The following is a 26,801-nucleotide window of genomic DNA, read 5'->3' on the forward strand; positions in this document are numbered from 1 at the left end:
TTGTTTTTTACACCAGTAATTAAAGTTTTACACTGACATTAAATTACGTGAACTGATTACCCATTATTTATTTAAAGTTAAAAAGTAAACCCACCATCAATGATTCATAATAATTTTTTTGGTTAGGCCACCTAATGATCTGACCAAATATGTGTCATTAATACCCCTCCACCACCCAACAAAGCCAAACAAAGTAATTGTCACGTGGTGTACAAGCGTTTAACAATGCAACAATTATTATCGTTTTAGCTCACCCGTAAGTTGAAATTCTCACATTTGAGTGTAACAATTATATATGTTTCAGTTGAAACTATTGCAAACATCATCAGGACCAGACCCAGAAAGTCAGAGGAACAATCCTGGAAGTCAGAATCACTGTGTCACCTGGCCCGGCTTGCTCAATAATAATTACTGTATTATACTGGTAGGAACCTCCTGGTTACACCAGCCTACAGGGGATTATTGTGTCCGTCCGTCGTGCATCCAAAAATGGGAGGGGTGGGGCTGGGTGGAGAGGGGAGGGTGGGGAGGGGCTGGGTGGGGAGGGGAGGGTGGGGAGGGGCTGGGTGGGGGGTGGGAGTGGTGGGGCTGGGTGGGGAGGGGCTGGTCACCCCGTGGTGCCCTTATAAAACTCAACGTTTAACCTCCTCACGCTGGCTTGTGCCCGCCCTCACAGTCGGGCATATTTGCGGAATACACCACGCCGCCGTTGACCCTGGCCATTGACCGAGCAACCCAACGTTCCTACCAGCTCCCTCCGCAGGAATGTGTTGAATGAAGTCAAGGCTCTAAGGTACTGAGCCAAGCTCAGTGTTACTCAAAAGTTCCTACCGGCTCCCTCCGCAGGAATGTGTTGAATGAAGTCAAGGCTCTACGGTACTGAGCCAAGCTCAGTGTTACTCAAAAGTTCGGCGAAAGAAGTGGGCCCTTAAGTGTCTCTTGAAAAGTAAGTGTAGTTTGAATGCTGTGAATATGCAGAGGGGCGATGGCATTCCAGATGCCAGGGGCTGCCGACGAGAAATGACGCCTCACAGTGATGGTCAGGTTTTTCGCATAGAGGAGGAGATTGTGAGTTGCGCTGCAGAGAGTTCTACCATGAGCTGTCGTGCAGGGTGAAGAAAGATTCGGTGGACGACCAAACGTAGAGGTGCGATCTTACAGCAGACCCTACTGGAGATGTGGAAGCCAGTGGTGGATGAGTAGAGTGAGGTGGAGAAATCTAGCTGAGGATGACAGGCACCGAGGATGATGCGGGCGAGATAGTTTCTTGAGATTATTCGATTAAAATCGAACATGGACGGAGTTGCCGAAGTCGAGGCAGGACTCGCTATGCTGCAGGCCAGCGTGTTGGCGATCTCGGTGGTGATGGGCTAACGTAAATGACAGAGCCCTCTGAGGTGGTCGTTGCAAGATCTGATGATGTGGTTGGTGTTGCTGCCGGAAGGATAAGGTGGAGTCGAGAGTGACGCCGAGAAACGTGATGTGATTCAAAGAAATGGATAGTGGAGCCAGCGATTCAAATGCTAGAAATGAGTGTGGAATAGGCAATCAGATGTTAAACTAGATATTAGGCATTGCAAATTAATGTATTATTAAATGCCAAGTGAATGTAATTAGAGCATTATACAGTGACATTTATGAGCCATGAATTTAATATCTCTATGACTCATACTATTTGTGGAATTTGGCCAGATATCCTATGTTTCCCATTATTTTGTGATCGGCCTTCCTAATATCCACCTTTTTGTGGAAAATATGAAGAGTACGGAAGGGCCATGAACAGTTGCTGAATTCACCTAGGTATCTGTGATATTTCCATGAATCAGAGAGATACATGTACGTATGTTGAACTTCTTTCGCATCGTACGTAGCCAACCGTGATAATCCGGAGGTGCGAGATGACAATGACGATTCACGAATATAACCCGTCCCCAGCCGCCATTGGCAGGCCATCAATGATAGATGACGGTGAAGAAGACGAAGATGGAGCGATGATCCTCTGTCACTGCCGCCTGTCACTGCCGCTAAGATGGCTTATTGGGTGAGATAAGTATTGGAGTGGCATCCATAGGTCAGTGACTATGTGGGAGATAAACACTGTCGTAAACTGTACTGTACCCACATGGTGGGAGGATATATTCAAGGATGATTGCGCAAACAGCTGTGGGACAATGATGATTGTGATGAAGGCAGTGATGGAAGAAAATGGATGATGATGAAGACATTGATGATGATGAATGATGATGAAATTAATGCTGTTTGGGGCCGTCAATAAATGGCGTCACACGATTTTTGACGATTTTTGACCCCCCCCCTCGTCACACGGCGTCACAAAAGTCAGACCCCCCCTCATATATGACGTCACAAAGCTCTGCCCCCCCCCCCCAAAAAAAAACATGCTTCAAATCGCTTTAAACTATTGTCATTGTAGTGCGTATTTAATGTGCCGCTGCACTCTGATGTTGTAGGAGAAAACATTTATTAAAAAGTCTATTTATTTAAGTAGAACGTGTTGTCTATATTTATTTAAAGTTGCGCATTTTGATGTGACATCAAATTTCTCAAACCCCTCGTCACACATCGTCACAAATGACTGACCCCCCCCCCCTAGGTGTGTGATGTCATTTATGGACGGCCCCTTTGGCTATGTTTGACACCCTCGAGGGTGTCAGATCCGCTGTCATCTCCAGTTAGCACTGATGCTGCCGGAGATGCAAGATACAACGCACGATGCCGTACATTGCAATAAAGTAACCCCCTGTCCATGATTACTGTGGCATGGCAAATTCATTCCATTTGTGGATAAGAGGATTGTTTTTTTGCGGATATTATGAAGAAAACTCCTCGAGTGCACATTTATGAATCTTCAGCAGGGCTCCTGCCCAAGTCTTCGTAGATTACAGGAATAATAAGTAAATAAGGGCCTTCAAAATACAGTACCGTGCTGTAACAAAATAACTGGAAGTTAGTGTGACATTTTTCTCGATACGTGCAATATTTTATTCTAAAAGACCTTCACCACTACCCCCTATAGCAGCATCGTGATACATCAGTGTCCATTGCATCACCTTGCCTGTGTCGCACCTGCGATCCTCATCCAGTGGCGTCTGCAACCTCAACTGGGGATGGAGCGGCGGTGTTCCCACAGCTGCCCGCTAGCTGCCCGCTAGCTGCCAAGCGGACATGTGCGGGGCCGATGAGGGCATGCTCGCTGGCAAGCGGTGTTGTCACTCCATTCACGTCTTCGGATCTGTGCAAAAAAAGTCCCAAAAATCAATACTAGTGCACATACGGTACTGTACTTACCCGCTGAACACGAAATGTTTTGATAACTTGAAATCCTTTTAGGCTCTTCATTTTTACCTTATTTTTCCAGCACTGACCTGCATGTACAGTTTGAGGTAGTGCACTGTGCCGATATATTGGTAGACTCTCTTGCCTCGGGTTTTTAAATTTAATTATCGTTGCTTATTAATTTTTTGCCCAAAGTCGTTGTTGCAAAAAGCGGTAGTTTTTAAATAACCTCTGCTCTCTTGCGGTCCTTAAGCTTTTACCGTGCATTTAAAGAGACCTGCCTAGGTGTTATAAGGCATGGACCCAATTCGCAGTGGACAAATGTATCATGCGATCGAAGTTACAGCAGGGATGGCTTTTCAGCTGTGACGAAAGTGCACGATACCGTTCAGGCATATTTACAACCAACATTTGTCCTTTCGTGCCTTTATTTGCTCATATACAACGTTCATTTGACTGGCCTCGGAAACTGTGCATGTCGATGACATCATACTTATCGAGGATTTCTGTATTGATGTTCGTAATTACTTCCTGCTAGCCAGATATTTGTATTTATTACTTACTGTTATGGGAACTTATTGCATCTGCCGCTTGATCACAATGCACCTTTCGTTGCAGCCTCTGCAGCACTTGATCCACACGAGCCACGTTGTTGACGTGTGCGTGATATTGCATTACATTCGCTGGGTCACACCGTGTATTGTGTTCCCAGTAATGTGTGATTCTCAGCCAAGGTTTTATGTACGGAGGTGTATAGAATGAAAATGGATGAGTGTGCACGAGTGTTGTGACTGGCGGGCACAGGCATATTTATTTCAACGCACTTGTAATGACTTGCCATGTTATGGCGCTATAGAAATTGTCATTGTACTTGGTTATTTTAAAAAGTTTTGCTGGCTGGCTGGCTGGTACGTGGGTGGGCACGTGCTCGGTGGTGACGTCACCTGCATGCCACAGCGTTGAGCCGGGTTCGTGCGTGCTGACGTGATGCCTCAACCGCAGCCTTGTATTCCACGCAGTGCTAGTTATTATTAATACTACTACTACATTAGTAGACCCATACAGCCTGGCTCTTCCCAAGCTGCATGAAGGCACGATTTTGGCTGTACATAAAGTATAGTGCTTACCCTTTTTCTTGCTTTTGTATGGTAATACACAAGTTGTTTGCCTCTCAGAATGCTTTTTGGATGTGTCCATTTAATATCTGTGACCTATAAACCATATATGTTCATGGCTTTGTGTGAATGCACTTTTTTTTTTCGTAAAACGTATTGAAGTGCTTTCCAGCATCTTCAGTTGTGCTTAACTTGAAGTTGCTGCCACTGAATGTACTGTATTAAAGTCCTGAAAGCTGACTAGGTAGCCACCGAAATGTGTGTCGCATTTCCCCTTGGATCTGACATTGTCTGCTCTCATCCGCCCAACAGCCCACTGATAATGTGCTACATAAACACCGTACAATTGCAGTGGCGTGCAATGTGTGAGCCAAGTAAAATATCCTGTGACATCGTGAGCACGATTAATCGATTTTGCGATGCCAGTGTGGTCAAATTTGGAGAATTTCCTGCTATCACTGTCCTAAATTACTCAATTTCCCTTTCCTTGGCACTTGCCAAAGTTCACTGCAATACTACTATACACGGTTTGGAAATATTTTGTCTGGGCCAAACTGTGTACCAAGTGAATGATAACAACGTTCACATTTTTTAATGCGTTACTTGTGGTGGCGTGTTTAAGTGTTGTGTGCGGTGAGGTTGTAATATGAGTGCGTAGGGTGTGTGGGTCGCACGGATGGGTGATTCAAAGTGGTTTCCTTGTTATGGGTGAGATGGTGTCGGGTGGCTAATGGCACGTGTAAACTGAATCAGCGATTGCATAAAAGCATTATTGCACAGAACTGTACGGTATCTGGGAAATCCACTTTTCAAATATTTTCCTGGTCACCCTAACAGTAACACAAAACAATCATTTAGCGTCATGATGGGGAACATAAGTGACAACATAAATAAGCAGACAATAAGTCTCCGGCCCCACATCTGTCCATCCACATTTAAAAATTACGTATATTTATACACATTTCATTAGCCACATGGCATTTGAGCCTATATAAATATCTGGCAGTTCCTCACCATTTGTTCAAGCAAGCATGACTCTGCCAGGTGAGACATTGAATGTTTAAGGCCGTCGAGAGGTGTCATTTAATTAATTGGTTTTGTTATTTCGGTGATATGTCACTCTTGCAATTGAGACTATCCTGCGCTCTTGAGCTGTCACCTGGTTTAACAAAATACATTTGAACTTGGAAAAAAAAATCTTTGAACGTGAGATATGCACTGCCAGAAGGCCATGTAGTTGAGAGGATGTATATAAAATACTTACATTTTTAATGTTTGAGGGGCATAAAAAGGAAGGAGGCCCACTGTCTATCCTAAAAGTAATCTTTCAAGTTTGGTGTTCAAGATGGGTAATTATCTCATTCAACTGGACTTTAATTTACAGTGCAGTACTCTACATGTTCTCACACCATGTGAATTAAGGGTCAATATGGGATGGGTGTGTGTGTGTAGACTGACACTTGAACAATGTGGATTGACAAACACACATCTACAAATACCCAAACTCATTGCTGACTTTACAACCCAGTGAGCCAACATCCAAGTCAGGGGTTCTCAACTGGGATAACATATTTATTTAGGGGGGGTGCAAGTATTATCAGGGGGTCAGTGCATCATAACTCTACGCTTCGGGTTGTCCCGTCCAGGTGTTGGCATCTGTGCTTGGGTGGCAGGAATTGATTTATACCGAGATCTGGTGGTGGTATTGTGTTGAACTCGATTACAGTTTACTGCATAGTTGTGATAGACTTAGGCCAGGGGTTGGCAACAAAACAAGAAGAAGAGCCATTTACTTTCGAATTCGGTAAAAATATATATATATTTCAAGATGCGGTGAATACGAGACGGTCCTTCGTAAATAATGTCACAAAACAGTCCTTAAAGAGGCGCACACGGCTCCGGAGCCACGTGTTGCTGACCCCTGCCCATGGTAATCTGGACTTCCATTGTGAACCGGACTTCCATGGTGAACTGGACCTCCGTGGTCAGGGGTCAGCAACCAAAATAATAAGAAAATAAAATTTTCCCGAATTTCAAGAGCCGCACTGCAGTCCCTAAAATAGCTGCATGCAGCTCTGGAGCCGCAAGTTTTATGACCCCTGACCTAGGCCGACTGAAAAATATGCGGGTTTAGTGGAAAAGGTGGCAGCCTTACCCACCACACCCTACTTCCCAATGCCCCAGCTGGGCTGATTTTATCGAAGGCGCAGGCAGAACTATGTTTGAGTTACTTCTGCATTTACTTAAATATACAACTCGACTCACATATAACAAATGGTAATGGAATTTGACACAGGTCTAAGTTTATAATACAGGTTTTTTTGGGTTAGATCGCATAAATATATAAATGTGTCGTTAAACCCGCCACCACCCGATACAGCCAATTAGTAAGGTTCACGTAAACAGAACATGCCAATTCGTCACTAGTACAGCACACCGGTGTGTTGGAGAGCCAAGCCACAACATTTACAGTTGTAGTATGCCGTTTCTCCAGTAATTACAACTAGCTTCATCAGGCGACAGCCAGATTTGTGGAGAAGTCCACCTGTTTCGTTCCTTATATAGAGACGTAGATGTGATGACAACACTTGTGCGCGCTTCTTGCTCAAAGTTGGGGGGGGGGGGTGATTAATGAAGCAACGTACATTATGCATGTGGATTATGCGAGCTCATTGATCTTGTACTTACTTCCTGTCCATTGTGTGTACTGAAATAGCCGTACCAACGGTAATTCCTATTAAACTATGGTGGCCTGTATAGGCGTGCATTTAAACAATGTATTATTTGATGGTAAAATGACGCACAGCGTTTACCTAAAGAAAACGGACACTGATGCCTATCTGAATGCAGTCACACCATCACCCCGCACAGAAATTCGCTCTCATCAAAACGCTCATTTATCGGGCTAAGAAAGTGTCAGATGGTGATCGTCTGAGAAGTTAAATTAAACATGTTAAAGAAGCGTTGATATTGAACGGTGGCAATGATTTACAAATCAACAGGGCATTGAATGCCAAAACCAAATCAAATAACACGAGCATTGAAACTGCCCAAGTAATTAAAACGATCAGAATACCGTACATTGCGGGAGTAACTGATAAACTATCCAGATGCTTGGAAAAACAAAACATCCGAGTCAGATTTGGCACGGTACATAAAATACAGAAATTAATATATGGTACAAAAGATGTATTACCGAAGCTATCAACAGAATGTGCGTACAGGATTAACTGCACGTGTGGCAAATGCTTTGTTGGGCAAATAGGACGAATGGTCAGCACGAGACTAAAATAACACCAACGAAATATTAAATACTCCCAAATACAACTGTCAGCAGTAGCAGAACATGCATGCCAACAAGGACACTCAATTGATTTTGATAATGTTAAAGTTCTGTGCAAAACAAGTTCCTACTGGCCAACTGTAATTAGAGAATCTATCGAAATTGAAAGTAATAAAAATAATTTTAACCGTTCGGATAGCTACCGACTTAGTGCTGCTTGGAAGCGAATCATCAAATAATACATTGTTTAAATGCATGCCTATACAGGTCACCATACTTCAATAGGAATTACTATTGGTACGGCTATTTTAGTACACACAATAGACAGGAAGGACAAGATCAAAGGGCTTGCATAATGCACATGCATAATGTACGTTGATTAATTAATCCCCCCCCCCCCACCATGAAACGAAACAGGTGGACTTCTCTCCAAATCTGGCTGTTGCCTGATGAAGCTAGTTGTAATTACTGCAGAAACGTCGTACTCAGATTGTAAATGTTGTGGCTTGGCTCTCCAACACACCGGTGTGCTGTACTAGTGATGAATTGGCATGTTCCATTTACGTAACAACCCTTACGAGTTGGCTGTGTCGGGTGGTGGCGGGTTTAATGAGACATTTATATATGTACGCGATCTAACCCAAAAAACTTGTATTATGGATGATATTGGTCGCGAAAGCCTACGTGTTGAAGGTCTAAGTTTACTTACCACACCTTTAAACAGTTTAGGATAATTTACACCATCAAATAGCACAGGTCAATGGGTACCGCATTACATACATTTAATTTTCAGATTCTATAAATTATTATAGAATGTGCATATTTGTAGTTATATTTTACAAACAAGCCTTGACTTATTGTTGCATACTTCATTTCAGGGACGCTGCCCCGGTGTAATAATTAGCAGACTGGACTTACAATCCAGAGGTTCGCAGATTGTTCTCTCAGTACTGCAGTTGAAACAATGGTGAAAGTTGTTTTTCGAAAATCCTCCCACCTCTGTCCACTTAGCAATATAAATTGACATGCCACGTTATATTTGTGTGGTGGGATGAAGCGTGGCTACTTCTATCTGGCCAGTGTGGAGGAGAGGGCTAAAATCCCTGCTCGAGGGCTTCTCTTGAGCCCGCTTGCGTGAACACCTCTCCGTCCGCAGTGGTGTGAGCAAGCAATTGCAGGTCTGCACCTCTATATTTCATTATTATGTAACATTGCAATGCAGTGGAGAAATGCACTTTGCAGGAAAACAAAACAAATAAGATTCACAATGACACATTTCGAGGTGCCGTTTTCCAATGTGTTATTTATTTCTAGAATATATATTAATGCACCCAAGACATGCATCGCAATGTGTTTTGGCCAATTACACCAATTAAGTGGATATCAGGTTGCATTGTTGTAAAACAAAGACGCGAAGAACGCACACACGCACACTTTAATGCCATTTGTTGACGTAATTTGACTTTGGCGTGTGGGGTTGTGTGTGGGAGTAGAGGAGGATGTTGAGTAATGACCCTGTGAGTCTTTGGCCCAGCCGCCAGAATTTTAACGGGGAGAGAGTGTGATGAAAAAACAACGAGCCACAATGGGTCGTATGCCATCGTGGTGTGGGTGTCTGTGTGCGAGCACATATGCAACACGCGCATCAGTGTGTGCACGTATTTCATGAGCGCATTGTTTGCACATATTTCAGCATGTCCTCTTGTATTCTAGGGTGAATTCAGTGGGTGGGGGTGGTATTTTCGCTAAAGTAAGTTTTTGTTTCCAGTGATAAATGCTACTATCAGTCTGCTATTTTCCTTGCGTGTACCTTACTTTAGAAGATGATGTTGGCCCTATTGAAACACCAGGCAGTCATGAACAGGGCCATTTTCCAATTGCCTAGTACGGTGGGGTGAACTGCGTACAGTGGACTTAGATGGAATCAATAATGTAAATATAAGCTTCATTGGGTACAATATATAATATATATAGTTTTCAATTATGCAAACACATTTTATGAAAGCTGCAGTTAAGAGGTTTAAAGAAAGCAGATGATGTAAGGTTATGCTGATCGTTTTATAAACGATTAACAGTCTGATCCATTTCCACAGTGGCTGAGATTTTAGAATTTTAGAACAGTCGACATTACTGCAGAATGCCTGATGAAACCATAAACTAGCTCCAATGGCCACCACAAAGACACGTGTGATCTTCATCCTACAAACAACTTGGACATTTTAGTTATATCCTCAAAACTCTCGTCCCTCCGTCATTGCTGTATCCCCTTACCACAATGATCATCTGCTCTGCTCAATCCAGGCCGAATATTCTCTCCAGTGCTCCCTCCGCCACTGTCTGCAGACTAATCATCACCTTCATCCCACGTCATTATAGATTACCTGCTTCCATATTCAGATCAGTGCCTTATCATTGTCCCTCTCCCTATCTCCCATATATCCATCTCTAGCTAGCCATGATTTTGGAGTCTCACATCTATGGACGAGTTGATTTCAAATGGACTCTTTATGCATAGATCGTCAGTGATGGTTTATATTGATAGAAGGCCCCGTGCATGGCTCCAAATTTTCTCTGGTAAATATTTGCAACCCGCCCCCTCTCCTGTTGGCATTGCCATTCTAAAAGAAATCACTCGCCTCCTCCATCAACACTCGCGAGACAACTTAATCATTGGAGGGTACTGGAATTTGTTCATTTCCCCATTATTTTAATCAAGATTCCAAGCCAAAAAAGAGCAATGGAATGTTTGCTCAGAGATCAATTAACACAATTCCCCGGCAAATTCAATTACATATCCCTTGAGAACACTTTATCCCAACGAGTATGGATTTCACACACACTTCTCCAGAGCCCACAGAACAGTTTCCAGAATAGGTATTTTCAGATCCCTTAAATCTGATTGAGAATCCTATTCAAACTAATACAAATATCAATAATAATACAAATATCATGCACAGATTGCATTAAATATCTTCCCGAATTCGGAATTTCTTCCGCTTCAATTGTGCCAATTGGATTGCTGTTCACCGCAGAAGCCAGAGGTACTTGATCTCATTATGGAAGAAACCTAAAACATTTTTGTGAGATCTCCCGGACTTCAAATTCCCCAGTTCTGCAGAATATTGTTTGGGATACTCTCAAGCCCCCCTCCCCCCTGAGGGGGAGGTTTAAATCAATTGGGGTACAGTCAAAAAAAGAGAATGGGCAATGGACACGATGGCAACTGGACTCCAGGGAATACATGAGTGATGCAAAACACATCCGGTGAAGTAATGCTAAGAGAGGTCAGGAAATTGAAACTTTGATTGGATCAATTGCTGACTTAAGGCTCCTTGGTGGCCACCCGGAGATTTAGAGGATGACATAACCGCTCTGACTGGCAGAGGTCTTCCATGTTGGATCCAAAATTGTAGACTAAATGACCTTCTTGAGGAACCAGACTCGACAAATATTTGCGAAATCATCCAAAAAGAAATCTTCAGTTCCAGAAATATTAACAAAAACATGTACCATTCGAAGAACTCTGACATAAAGCAAATTTGAGAAATGTGATGTAAGGCGAGCCACCGACCATCACCTTCCACTCTAATGAAGACATTCATGGAATTAGCCTTAATGTCTCTACATCGATGATCTCCTCATGGCAGTTACAGAGCCAGAGATGCCTAGATGTTAACGCCCTCACCTGGTATGCAGGAGGTCGTGGGTTCAATCCCAACCCTGAGACCTATATATTTGTAGTTTGCATGATCTCCCTGTGGTCATGTGGATTTCTCTCTGGTTTTTCCTTCCACATCTATAAACATGCGTTTAGAGTATTTGGCTGCTGTTAATTTACACGTGATAAGCTACTTCTTTCAGCTATCATTTGTGGCCAGGTAGCTTCTGAAAACATTATATATAGCTCAGTGAGTCTTACCTGGTAAAATAATTAAACATAGTGTGAATAAGTCAGAATAAAAGACCTCTGACCCCTTTATCTCCTCAGCTTAACCCCAACTTACGACCCTTATTGTGGTGAATGTGGTGTAAAATAAATTGGTTTCGAATTACTAAAAAACCTTTACAGATTTATAACAATATTTATCAGTCTTAATGGAAATCAAGAGGACTCCTGCCTGGAACTCATTTCCACTTACATGAATTAGTCACATTAATGTCATAATGATGAATATTTTGCCGTAACTACTGTTGATTTCTCCGACGATCCCAGTTCAGATAACAGACTGCTTTTGTAGGCAGCTCAAGTCTAAGGTATCTTCTTTTTTAGGGTACCCTAAGCTCCCACGGGGCAAAGTTATGATATTACCTAATTCTAAAGCTCGTCAGGACTGGCACTGCCAGATCTTAATACCGATTTTCATTACGTGAGAACTATACCCAATTGGGCTTAACGCCACTGAGAGTCAGGGTCTAATGTCGACTGGGTTTTTGGATTATTCCTCACTCACTGGCTTCCAAACACATGTTTGTTACCGGGAGGGAAACTGATGGGGGAATCTCCCTCATTAAACCGACAGATTTTAACCTCGCTAAACAAATTAATGCTATTTTACCAAATGTTATTAGTGAGAGCACTTCCTTTAAATAAAGCGGCCCTAGAAAACAAAACAAACTCCATTGTATCAAAACTCAATATGCAGTGTAGTGGAGAATAACGTGTATGGCTACATGATAATACAAGGCAGAAGCCAATTTATTAATTTAATTACACAGAATGCTGTACTACAGAGCAGAATGCATGATAAGAAAATATCCTTCATTTAACCAGCAGATGAAATACACCCATTGAGACAGAATCAGAATCTTTATTTATACTGGAGGAACCCGATGAGCTAAAAAGCTCTTTTCACTGTAGTTTCACAGATGTACAGTAGTTTCACAGATGTCCAGGAGACACGTGAAACATTGCTTCTTTTTCAGGAGCAACCTGGATTACATCAAGATATGGGGCAGGTTCTATGATGCATCGTTTTGAAAACAACATTGCAGGATAGCAAAGACCTAGATTGTTTACTTTGCGTGTTTGTTCCTGTTATGCATAACATGATTATTATTATAGTTACGCAAAGATGGAGACTGGCATCAGCCTGGCAAATCCAGCACCCATCACTAAACTGAGAATTGATCATTATTATTGGGGATGCTGCTACCATGGTGTAACCCCTTGCACACTGAACTTGCAATCCATTGCTCGCCGGTCAATCTCCCGGTGCGGCAGGCAAAACAAAAACCCCACCTCTGTCCACCCAGCAGTGTCAATGGGCACACTACGGTAAGTGGACCGGCAGGTTGCCTGTGGTGGGGCAAAGCGTGGGTACTCCCACCTCTTTCCAAGATGTCTGACTAGTGTGGAAGAGCAGGCCAGACACTCTCTAGAGTGGAGGGCCTCTAGTGAAAGGCCTTCCGCCAGCAAAGGCATGAGCGAGCAATTGCAGATCATTAGATTATTTCAAGTCTGCATTGGCTTGGAAGTATTAAGCCAAAATACCCTCTAGACGTGCTCTCAAATCTTGCTGTAGCGGTGGGCTTTTTGCCAGCAGCAGCGTGAGCGAGCAAATTACCTTTTGCGACGATTCACGACGATTGGCTTTGGTGTGTGGGATGTCTTACAAAAATGTGGGGGGGGGGATGACCGTAAATCCTCAGGTGGCACTGCCGATGAGCTGGACTCGGGGATGGACTCGAAGACGGACACCGACACGGACACGGCAGCGGGGGACGCGGGGGAGTCAAGCGCCTCGCCCCGAGGCAATGCCACTCTCGTGCTTCCCTCCCGCATCATGTGTGGGGTGAGTGTTGCATCAACCCCCTGCTCCCCTCCGCACTGTCGACAAACATGCATGTGTGTATCCACAATACCTATCGTTGCCTGGATCAGCCATTTATATATAGACGTCGGCAGTCCGTCACGTGGTGGGTAAATGCTTGACTAAAAAAGGTGTTGACTCCACGGGAACTATCTGCAAATAATAATTGAGTGTTTGGTAGATTGATGGCGAGTAATTTAGTCCGTGTAGGCCAAGCGTTTCAATTTTATTCTTGGCTTCTTTCAAACACAGTGGCTTCGTAATGCCAAAATCTACATAATGTATAGATATGCCTATTTTAAAGAAAATCTGTATTGTATATTTAGCACAATAAATAGCCAAATAAAATGTTCATGAAGAAATTGCCATCGGACCACTACAGTTTCACCTAAGACATTAACATCATCTTAATGGGATGGTTTTGAGGCACAGATGTGCATTTAAGATTACAGGAGAACTCTTATTCTGTGGCCATGTTACCATCCCCAACTGCTATTATCTACAGCACCTAAAGGGTCCGTGAAAACGCCTATCATTTATACCTCTATTCTTCCTATTATCCGTGACGATCTGCATGTTTTTTTCCCCATCCGGTATTGCGGAACGAATTCCTGTTATTTTACGGACACTGATGCGGATAAAATTACGTGACCTCCTCCTTCTCATGAGCATTTCGACATTTAACGAGAACACTCCTTGACCCATGGGGAAGGGGCGGCAGTATAGAAGTACAGTCCAATCATGGATTTATTTTTACACTGCCCCCTGCTCCCCATTATATAACCCACAGTTTAAAACACCAGTTGTGCATTGTGGCCACCCATCTAAGCACATTCCCAGCCTCAAACCTGCTTACCTTGCGATATATGACGATATCAGGCACATTTTGGGTGATTTGGCTATTAGGTTAAGTATAGTACAGTATTTAAATACTGTCGTGTTTTTTTCAATGAAGTTATTTATTTGGTCAGATATTTCTCAACATTGCCAATTTGTACCGTGAGATGTGAATGGGTGGGTATTGCATGTACACCGCCGAGCGTAGGTCAATTTGTCTTGCAGCTTTGCTGCAGAGTTTTCCAGCCTTGTCTTCCCCGAATGCATTCTGTGCAAGTGTATTTGTGTTGAATACGAACAAAACATTGCGCACCGTAAAATTATTACAGGAATCAGCATGGCAGCTCTCCCGTAAGAATATGGTGAAACAAAATCAACAATATGTAAAGAAAATGTGTTTATAACGAGCCTCAGCAATTTTATTTTTTTTAAAGCCGAAAGTAATAATCTCTTATACTCTCAACAGCTACCTTTTGGGGGAGAGGAAGTCAAGTCGGCGGAGCTGATTGTTGCTGTTAAGATCCCACATTGCTCTAAATAGCATTGAGGATGTTGTTGGCGTGCTGATTAAACTATGCCAACAGTTATAATGTAGGGTTCCATATTCACTTACATTATTAACAATGCTTGTGGCAATCTTTTCCGAGGTTTACCAACACATCGATTTTACCAACATGTTGTTTGTTATGATGAAGAACGAGCAACTAGTATAACCTTAAAAACATATTGGTTTTATCGATGAGACCATTACGTATTCATTAAAAAGTATGCGACTGTGGTCATCCAGAACAGACCATACAACATATAACGCAATTCCCCCGATCCACAAATACGAAAGAGACAATACAGCGATACACTCCGCTGCTCTTGACACGGTTATCTAGGCTTGACCACCTGAATGTGGCATTGTAGTCGTTACTCTGCATCTACATCAGCAGCCGTACGAAAGAAGAAGTGTCACACTCTACATTTACGAGCAAAAGACACATTTGAACAAGGGGCACAGTGTTGTACTCCAGGCAAAGAGCAATAGGGTTCAAATAAATCCACACTTTTCCTTTTTAGACCTTCCACACACACAGCACGAAGCAACGTGTGGCTCGATTCAATTTAAATAACCAAATTAGAGGATTTTTTTTGTCATGCTAAATCAATACGCTTCTTAGTTAACCCAGTTTTCCAGACTGGACCCGGCAGTACATTTGTGACCCGATTTCTTTAACGGCCACTTAGCCACAGCACATTAATTAATCAGAGACTATCAGATGTGCATTTAGAGAAAAGCGAAAGGGGCAGCCGTTATTTATTTATTTAGCTGCACAACACCCACACCTACTTGACTTAAAGCTTTCGTGACTGCAGGAATTCATATTATTGGGTCTTTCGGTAAAGTCACGTAGATAGGTTCAAAAAAAAAAATAACAACAAAAAACTACGAAATTTCGACGGCAACACAAGTGATGACGATCGCTTGTGTTGTGATCGAAACGTCGTATTTTTGTGTAATTTTTTTGTTATTTTATTTGAACCTATCTACGTGACTTTACCGAAAGACCCAAGAATGCCACACCCACTGTTTAGCATTTCACGAGATCCTTGCTTAGCCACTATTCCTCATTTGCTGCAATGAGTATAATCGTTCGTCCTTTGTTTCAACTGTAGCCCATCAGCCGTTTAGATGGATGGACGATGGTAAGGTCACTTAAAATAAATTACATTCGGTTGTGGCGATGAGTCAGCGAAATTTCCGCCTCCCGCTGCCGTGAAACACTCCCCATCTGCATTTATGTTTTACGGTGGATAAGTGTGACAAGTGCTGTCTCTCTTTGCATCAAGATAACTGCTGCCACAATATTATGATGAATGGCGGCACTTTTTTTGGGCTAAAGTAGTTGCTGGGGGTGGATGGAATGAGTGCAGATGTAAGCGTCACATAAACCCCCAAACGCGGTTTAGCTCAGTGGGTGGGATGCTGTAACACATTCCTGCGGAGGGAGCTGGTAGGAACGTTGGGTTGCTCGGTCAATGGCCAGGGTCAACGGCTGCGTGGTGTATTCCGCAAATATGCCCGACTGTGAGGGCGGGCACAAGCCGGCGTGAGTAGGTTAAACGTTGAGCTTTATAAGGGCACCACGGGGTGACCAGCCCCTCCACACCCAGCCCCACCCCTCCCACCCCAACCCTGCCCACCCAGCCCCTCCCCACCCTCCCCTCCCAGCCCCACCCTCCCCACCCAGCCCCCCCCCCACCCAGCCGCTCCCCACCCTCCCCTCCCCACCCAGGCCCACCCTCCCCACCCAGCCCCTCCCTGCACGATGGACACAATAATCCCCTGTGGGCTGGTGTAACCAGGAGGTTCCTACCAGTATGAAGTTTCTGCTGTATTTGCTAACACAAAAGCCACACCTCGCTACTGGCCGTTTAGTCACAGCAAGGGAATTAAGAGAAGTGACGTCAATTTTAATAACCACGTTATTCTGCTCAATGAAGTACTGTACAAAGGCTTAACTTACGTTTTATTCAAATGAGAAATGCTTATACCTCCAGTAAGCCTCACGTAAAGTTTATAATGACACAATAGCAGTGGTAAAAAAAAATCTCCTACCCATAAAAAAACTAGCTATGTACAGACAGGAAATTCAGGCCCATAACTAAATTATTTGCTCATCCATCATCGTGGCACACAATGTATCGTTCAGAATTTAGTTCCCACACGCTGACTGGCACACTTACCACAGAAACGTCATTATAGTTTTGTATTTGTAAAGTGTGTGCTTATATATATGCAATATAGTACTGTCGTAGTTTTATTTTAAAATGGACTTGTAACAAAGATTGCATTTTCCCATCTATCTGTATTCATTCATTATTCCCAGTTATAGGTAAACAGTTGTACTTAGGTTTAGAATTATTTCACATCAAAGAGGGGTATTCCTGCCCAAATTAGTGTCACTCTCGTTCCCTCTGGAGCCCTGAGCAAGTATGAGAAGTTCCACATTGCTATGGCAGGACTCAGTCTACCCCATGGGACAACTACTCTTGCCATAAAGTGGTCCCTATTTTGTTTACCCTGGAGGAACAAAGCGCTGAGTTCACCCTTGGCTGGAATTTGCATTTCCATCCTTGCAATGACAAGTCGCACGCTTTACCCATATCCCATACAATGTTCCGCATAGAGTATACGACTTAATTCTACATGCACTGCGCAGCAGCGAGGACGAATGCGCAGAAGAAACAGAACTTTGAAACTTTGATAAGCGCATCGTGAAGAGCTCGTCGAGAGGAATAAATTGCCGTATTGTTCGCCTTCAACAGACATAAAATGACGTCGCAACGCAGTTTATGCGAGAGCCGGGGGCTTATGAGACCACGGTGTCCCGCCATAAGGTTAATTTATAGCACCAATATAATCTAAATAATCTCACCTACCAAGGCAGTGAGGTTAACAACCCGGGCTGGTGGTGGTGATGCCCTGAAAGCTACGGAGAAGTCCTGTAAAATGAACGCACCTATTTTTCAATGAGGGCCAACGTCTCTTCACAGGCATTTTTCTGGTAGATAAGTAACTCAAGTACTCGTTTTATTACCGTAGCAACCACTCTCCATACATACATTATGTAAACATGTTTCTACATGGTTTACGGTAGTTTGTTAAAGGCTTGTATTTATGGGAGTTGAGAAACAAAGTTTCATACTTCGATTTAAAGCTTTTGTGACTGCAGGGATTCATATTCTTGGTTCTTTCGGTAAAGTCACGTAGAAGGGAAAAAAAAATCATAAAAATATAAAACAATAAAATTCTCACGACATTTCGATTGCAACACAAGCAATCATCATCAGGTGTGAAAACCACACACATTTTCTTGCTGTGGTTTTCACACCTGATGATGATTGCTTGTTTCAATCGAAACGTCGTGAGAATTTTATTGTTTTCTTTGTATTATTATAAAAAAAAATTCTCCCTTCTACGTGACTTTACCAAAAGAACCAATAATATAAAGGTTAATACATTAGAGACTTTAAAAAGGATTATATTTTGTCAGTGAAAACTGATATCCCATCCACCGCATGGATGGAGCAATGCAATAAGCTGATGCAACAGGTGCTGGATGGATCGTTGCATCACAACACTGTGAGGGATGGTGATGGCTCGGGAAACATTTATCCAGCAGTGGATTGAACACAGCTGCTGAGGAAGTATCATTATTGGTGTCATACTATTCTTCACTTCGAGAATATGTATACTTCCTGGCAGTGGCACGAGGCATTAAGTTGTATCCTGTCACTCCCCCAGCATGCAATGCTTACATAAGCCTGCTTTGAGTATTTATTGTGTGTGCTTATGGCAGTGGCACACAATAGGTTAGTGTTGGGAGGACTAACATTGAGGCGGACATGCTGCCTGTGATAAAACCCACCTCTTTTTTAAAAATATTGGCGGTCTGAAAAATAGGATAATCTCAACAATATAAAGTGCTAAACCTCTCAGCCGGTGGGTCACGGCGTTTATGTGCGCGGTGGGACGGAGTCGCCAAAAAAAAATGAATTCCGATTTTGACTTCCGTTTATTCGGGGTCCCGCTATAAGGTTCAAATGCCCAAATGATGGGCCACCTTGTTGAGCTATCATTTGTGGACAGGTCGCTTCTGAAAAATAAGTTTATAGTGTACCTAAGTAGGCTTTGCCTGGTAGGATGGGGATGGTTTAGTTGTATCTGTAAGTGTTTGGGTGAATTGCTTACCTTTCTTGTACTTTGGACTCCTATCATGTTTTTGTATTGTTTGTTATTGTAACATCCTTACCTGTCCCTACGGACAACTTTTAAAGAGAGCTTTATAGGTCATCGGATTCCTCCAGGATAAATACATGTTCTCATTCTGATTCTGAGGTGAGTGGTTTTCAAACCGCAGGTGAGCATCTAGGGCGGGAAGTAAAATTATTCCACGGAGTGCATGAGGTAGTCACACAAATCTTTGCAATACATGCAGTATTTTTGTTCCCATTTCAATGTAAAACAAAAAACTGTACTTCCATTAAGAAGCACACCACTGGAAATGTACGTTCTCTCCAAGTTAACCTCTACTCCCAGTGCTTCAAAGTCAAGGAATGAGGCAGGAGAATGTAAAGGTGGGGGTTTGAGGGAGGCATGACACGCTCAAACAGTCATTGGAATCAATACGAAGGCTTCAGCTGTTACATTTTTTACAACTTCCGGTTTAGAGTGTCCTCGCATTCGGGCGACTACTGAATAGAAATTCCGCCACTGCGCTTCTCTCTGTGTCACGAAATTGTGTGCACATCACTTACATTCAAAAGATACAGTGCCACTTACTCTATGGGAGAGTCTATTTAAAGTGAATGTGATGTTGTTGCTTCCTACCCTTTATACAACGCAGTATAACTAGAAACATGTTGGTTTATTTTCCTGTAGTGTAGCATTTAGTACTTTAGAATTTCAAATATTGTATTTTACGCTGTATGTATGTTGAACATCTTTTGCACCGTACGTAACCAACCATGCTAATCGGAGGTACAACGGAATGACAACAGACTAAACACAAAAAGCAGTAATAAAGAAATTAGTTTTCAATCTAGATCAGGGGTCGGCAACCAAAATAACAAGAAGAGCCATTTCTTTCCAATTCGGTACAAAATTCAGTATTTCAAGAGCCGCAATGCATCTATGTACATACTGTACATACGTACATATCGTCAAGAAGCAGCCCGTAAAGAGCCGCATGCGGCTCCGGAGCCGTAGGTTGCCGACCCCTGATCTAGATGATTTAAAAGTGCATAGCTCCAGTGGCTTCCTAATATCAGAAGGAAGAGCGTTCCAGATGGCCGCAGAAGCGCATCTGTAAGCGCGATGCAGTGACTGTTTGATGGCTAGCCAAAAGCTGTTTGATTGCAAGCTGCTGCGAGGATGACCGGAGTTAGTGTGATGGTTTATGCTCCTTGACGAGAAAAAGTTTTAAAAGGTCGGATCGGCAGTACGTTGGTAAGCGTAATAGGCTCTGCACCCTGTCGCCTGAGTTCAATTCCCGCCCAACCACCACGGTGAAGTATGGTCAAAGAACCCAAAGGACTGACATGGCATGGAGTGGCCTTCATCCAGCAGTGATTTGATAAAAGGTTTTAAATGATCATTACATACTACACTTTACTTAACATTGTATATGCATCGTTTGGCAAAATGTTCCATGACCTTCTCTCACATCTACGCATATCTGTAAATGTTTATTTCCATATTTCTCTCCATCTTAGCGTGTGCCATTATCTGCATTTGTATAGCTTCGTGTCTCGTCAAAAATATATCCCAAGTTATATGTTTGTCTCTTGTTTTGCTCTTTCACCTTGCGATTGCATTTTACAGTGCACAGTATGATTACCTGGTATTCTGTGAACAATCCGTAGCTGGGTATCTCGCATGGGGGGGTACTGTTATAAAATGACAATGTACCCGGCTGTCTTGGCTTTATTGGCCATTCTGGTTCTTGCACCCACATTCGCGAGTGTAAGCAGTAATGAAGGATTATTAAGTAATGAGTGTTTGCTTCCTGATTGCGGGTAATGCATAAGCTTTTACATCTACTGCCTCGCTCAGCCCTTCTGTGCTCTCAGAAGCTGTTTTATGAAATATTAACTCGTTCAGCAGCAGTTCTTTTTAATAATAAAGGGAATTGTTTATATCTGTACGTGTCTGCGGGGAGTGGAAGCCAGCTATGCATTTATAAATGAGTCCATTAATTTATTATTTGCTGTCACTGAACGGAAAGAAAGATTTGGACTTGTTGGATGACTGGCCTCCAGTACGTACAGAGTATGATCCATTTATAGATAGCCTACCGATTTATAATGACACTCTTGCTGTCAACAGCTGATTGATATTGTCGAAGAGATGGCTCGTATCTTACAGAGGAGACTGATTTATAAGATTTAAATTTCATAGGCATTCAAAGAATGTTGTTTTCTATGTATTTTCCCCCTATAATGTTCGTAAATATGACTAAAAAAGTGGTAATGAATCAAAATCCCAAACTTTATTATTTATGGGTAAACACATCTTATTTTAATCAACTGACAATTGTACCTGTAAGTTCCCTTCAGCAACAACTTTATACCTTAATTTATGTTGTGACTGATTCAATAGTTTTGCAGTGAGATACATAAGCAGACTTTGTCTCCTTAATGTATCTGGGAATTAATAATTTCAGCAGCATTGATTCAGTACAAGCAAATTCACGGCACTAATAATGATATTGCGCTTTCACAATGATTACTTGTGTATTGTGCAAGACCAGTGGCTAACTTAAGGACCACTGTGGCTACAAAATAATGGTCTGCTATATGTCGGAGATAGTTTCATATTACAATTGTGTAAAGAAATATGCTTAATATGGAATTGCATAAACAATGCAAAACATATAGAAGACATGTAATTATAAATGACATGATAAAACACCTTTCTACAAAATACTCAAAGCGCTATAAATCACAAAAATATCTAAATAAATACAGCATTGTGTAAGGGGAGGAAAACCTAAGAAGTGTAGGAGCTAATTTAGAGAACCAAAGAAGACAGCTGAAAATAAATACAATACATCTCGTATTGCATAGACATCACAGCATTGTTATTGGAAGTTATCTTGAAAGTTAGGAATGGTAAATGACTGTGGATATACCATTAGGTAGAACATTTAAGAATGCAGCTTGTAAATTGGAGGATACTTTTTTTTGTACAGCACACCTGTGTTATTTAAAGCACCGTGTGCTAATTTACTCTTGAACTTAGCAAACAGTAATGCCACTAAATGTATTTACTTTTCTGAAACTGAAAAATAATTGGATCACTCTCGGCGTTCCAAGGAAATTAAATACGGCAATGCGGCAGGTCAGTGGGCTAAACTATTACTGACTACAGAAATTGCCACATTCGGTAAAGTAACCAAAATATCGAACTACATTCGAGTTGAATGATTTTCAGTGACCTACTTTTGCACGTCTACAAATAGAATGGCCAATGTTTATGTTGGAATACGTTGTTGTTATTATAGTTATATGAATGATTTCATTAACAATTAATTGTGACATCAGTTGAATCTCCAATAAATGTACTTCATTTAATACATATTCTACATTTAGTGAGGCTAGTATTTTCATTGTGCAATAATAAGAATTCAATCAATTTGAATGGAATTTATTTCATAACTAATAAAAAGGAGGCAAAAACATTGACGATGAGAAACATCAGCGGAACATCAAAGATTTTGTGATGCATCACCAGGGGGTTGCACTTTTTAATGCATCATCTCCATACATTACCGTGTTGCAGTGTTGCTTGGGAATTTGTATAGGATTAGGTATAACAACCTTTGATAATGATAATAAACATACTTTAAGGACATTATATTGTGCCACACCTGTCTAATTTACACAATTAACGATTTAAATCCTAGGCCACTACACAGCGCCAATGAGATGACCCCTTAAATGTGACCCTCCATTGTGTTAGACTTGTGACATTTTTGTAAATATCTCATCCTCAGGTGGTAGCATTGTGTGTTTCTTGCAAGCGCCGACTACACAAGTTCCCGCCAATTCTTCAGATTTTTCGCCCCCCTTCTCTGCTGTTATTATTTCTAGATCCCATCGTGCCAAGTCTCTTGTCTACTCTGTCTCTCCAGCGGGTCCTCGGTCTTCCTCTGTCTGTCTTTGTTCTGCCGTATATCAGTTTCAATTGCATCTTTTTTCAATGTCACCTGTTTGTGGTATCGGTCCTAAATAGACGCACAAGCCAACGTAGTTTCTTCTTTATTGTAATACTGACTGCCTCTTGTCCCATTCTCTTTCTAATTATGTTGTTGCCTAATTGTATTTTCCAGTTTTATTCAAAGGATCTTAGATAGGCAACGCTGTTAAAAATGTATCTAAATCATCTGCACTCGTTGACCGAATCCCTGCCAGATGCCATGCCAGTGGTGAGAATGGTTTGACCATACTTTACCTTACTGGTCAATATGGGTTAGCTAAGAGGACTTTGGACTAGTTCAGATGTAACTCTTTCACTGATATTAACCCCCACTGGGAATTTAACTCAGGTGGGCCGGTTCATAGCTCATTGTACTCACCACGACTCTACCGCTCCACCTTCACGATGTCAATTTCATGTAATGCTATTTAAGGTTAGTGATGTTTTGATTATGTTTTTATCTCGTATATAAAAATATCAAATATTGTTTTCATGAAACAGGAGGCTAACAGTGCATCGCTGAGCACTTAAATCGTTAAAGTATGAATTCGACCTGCATTAACCATGTGGTGACATTTTCGCTCACTTAATGACATTACTTGTTTACAAAAAGAAATGCGTATATTCATAAATATATATTTGGGTAGAAATAAATTGAATAGTGTAACGTACTTCATGCAATCATATCTGTCAGTCCATACTAAAGACCCCCTCAAAGCAACTGCAGAATATGTATCACTGAGTACTTATTAATTGGCTGTGTTGCATGGAAGAGGGTGTAAGACACACATTCTATTTCGACTTAAAGCTTTCGTGACTGCAGGAATGAATATTCTTTGGGTCTTTCGGTAAGGGTCTTATTGTTATTTTCTTTGAACCTATCTACGTGACTTTACCGAAAGACCCAAAGAATAGACACATTCTACTCACGATATATGACCCAAACCCCATCGTAACATTGGTCATGAAAGCCTGCAGGCTTAAGGCTCTCAAGGTACACAGAAAACCAGCTTCATCGTTACCACTGGCCAACATCCAGGCATTATCATTACTACTCTGCTCTGTTTAAACCAGGGGTGGGGAACGTCTGGCCCGCGGGCCGTATAAGGCCCGTGAAATCATTTGGGTCTGGCCCTGCCAAAGCAACCGCAGGCGGGACTCTAAATTCAATAAATCTCAGGAGCAAACCTGGAAAAGCAGTTGCGAGTAGCAACATTATCAATACCAGCTAACATCACACGCCTCACCAAAGAGAAGCAGTTCCAGCCATCACATTACGGGTGAGTTAATTAAATGTTTGACCAAATATAACAGGCTAATTTTTAAGTTGATAATTTTGTATGCCCCGCGAATGATGTTATAAATATCCAAATGGCCATTGGCAGAAAAAAGGTTCCCCGCCACTGGTTTAAACAGTAAACAGTTAAGACGTAAACTGTCAGTGTCTTAAATTAACAAATTAGATTTATTCTTTAATGACTTGACAAATGGGCATTTCAAGTACTGTAATTAAATTAATACTGCATTTGCAAGTCAGTGACACAGAGTACGTATACAATTCTATAATAAGTGTTGCTTCTGTCTCCCTGTTTCACCAGTGAAACGCCTATTATGCCATCATTAAGCACAGAGTGAAACCACAGCAAAACCAGCCACATGTCACATTAGAGAATGACCCACATGTGACATTCTGAGATTTTTACCCAATTCGATATTCTCGCAGAGTCTATAATAAACAACAATAATAAGCAAATTTGGTACTTTCACCATTCTCATCGCACATCGGCTATCACGAAGGCGCTACGTTTGTTCTTCGCAAACTTTGCGGAGTACATGTCCGTCTTGCGTCCACTGCAAAACTGATCGACAGTCACAAATCCAGAAGGGAGTTTTGACGACGGGCAGTGAGCTCCACTCGCCGGATCAGACACTCCAAAAGCGTGGGGGGCCGTATCTCGATGTCTCGGTGCGTAAGACCAGCAGGTCACCGTGCACTGCCAAGCCGTAGTCGACGACGATGAGTGGCATCAGCAGCCACTGGCACCGCACGCAACGCACTTCAGCCCGGGTATGATTTGCGCAAACACTTGGTTTGGTGCAAACAGTTTAGTGATGAGCATGCAGAGGTTGTATTTGATCCGCTGCTTGGGGCTTGCACATACCAGTGACTCTAGACTTCATGGTCTTGCCTGTGCGTTTCAGTGATTGGTTCCCTCTGGGAATTTGGAGAAGCCCAAAGGAAGCGTCAAACAGATTTTTACACGATTTGCTTTTTTATTGCAATTATTAGTGACCGCGCTGATACTGTCAACATAAGTATACTTTCATGGGCTGCCACCTGGTTAGGAATTAAACTCATCAATCTATTTAACCTGAAAAGCATTATAACCTGTCTGAAACACTGACGGTTTGTTGGGTTTCTTTCCAGAATTACATTCGTGTTGTGATAGTAATGAGATGTTCACGTCTAATTATTTTGCAGCTTAGAATTTGTTTGAATAGTCAAGCAGCTTTGATGGCTTTGATGGCATGTTAATAATGTTGCATATCTCTTGCCTCTGTAAACAGTTGAACATAACTCAGATTAAATAAGGAGACTGGTAATTGCATATTAAAGTTGCCTGACTAGCTAACATTTTTTTATTGCTGGGCTCACAGGTAAATAGTGCCCTCAAGCTGGTGAGAAATAATATTGTGCGCTACACTTGATGGAAACTCAGCGCTCACTGAATTACACATGCTGTAATCCAGCTCACTCACGAGTAAAAAAATACATCTGATTTCGAATATTATTTCACCTCAGCATATGCCAAATGGCACTTTTAAATTGAATAGTCACATAAGAGCTTGTCAAATGGAACTTTTTAATTGTTAAGGAATTTTTTAATGTTTATTTTCCAGTAAGTGGAATAATCTCACAATATTCATATATTTTAGTCTGGTATTAGGAAGCCAATGGAGCTATGCACTTTTAAATCTAAATTGAAAACTCATTTCGTTCGACTGCTTTTTGTGTTTAGTTTGTGGTCCTTCCCCCACACCTCCGATTAGCACGGTTGGCTACGCATGGTGCACAAGAAATTCAAATACATATAATACTGTATTGTAATAATCTTTAAGCTATTAATAATATATTAATGGTGGTCACAAACAAATGTATGATTGGCAGTCATTGTGAAAAAATTGAATGAATATACTGAAATGTAATACAGATAGAGTGTGTATCAACACGCCTGTGTTATCTCTCAGTCGAATTTCATGAAAATAAAGATGCACACTGCAGTAACTGCAGTAACTGCAGTAACTGCAGACCCTTGCTTATTTGTGTAGATTGTGCTCACAGTATATATTGCATCGCCCTCTGACGTGTTTTCGGGCTTACACCGCATGTTGTTCGGCACGATGTCTGTCGTTTCACTCCACGTGCTGCGATGAGGCCTGGCATTATTTGTCAGATTTTTCCACTGCCTGATTGGGTTCCTGGAGATGCTCCCAGCGTGTGGAGCGAAACGTCGGGACATCGTGCGGAGCAACACACGCGGCACGACCCGTAAACACATCGGAGACCGCATTACGGCACACCCGCAAACACCGATACAGTTGTGAAAATAAGAATAGGTTTTACCCTTTATGACAATAAAACAGGTGTTAAGATGTTCAAACACCAAATTGAAACATTTTGCAAGTAATCCAGTCCGCATTAACCTATACAC

General features: G+C 42.0%; 1 protein-coding gene across 5 annotated transcripts in view; it reads left to right on the forward strand.

Annotated features, from left to right (window-relative positions):
- The window catches only part of LOC144934163 (phosphoinositide 3-kinase adapter protein 1-like), a 168,655-nt gene that overhangs the window by 36,154 nt on the left and 105,700 nt on the right, over positions 1-26,801 (forward strand). For all 5 annotated transcript variants that reach the window (XM_078859678.1, XM_078859679.1, XM_078859680.1 and 2 more), the window contains exon 4: positions 13,342-13,484. In XM_078859678.1, the coding sequence (XP_078715804.1) occupies positions 13,342-13,484 (143 nt within the window). The remainder of the gene's footprint in view (positions 1-13,341; positions 13,485-26,801) is intronic.

The sequence above is a fragment of the Lampetra fluviatilis genome, chromosome 9 (assembly GCF_964198595.1).
Source record: "Lampetra fluviatilis chromosome 9, kcLamFluv1.1, whole genome shotgun sequence".
Taxonomy (NCBI): domain Eukaryota; kingdom Metazoa; phylum Chordata; class Hyperoartia; order Petromyzontiformes; family Petromyzontidae; genus Lampetra; species Lampetra fluviatilis.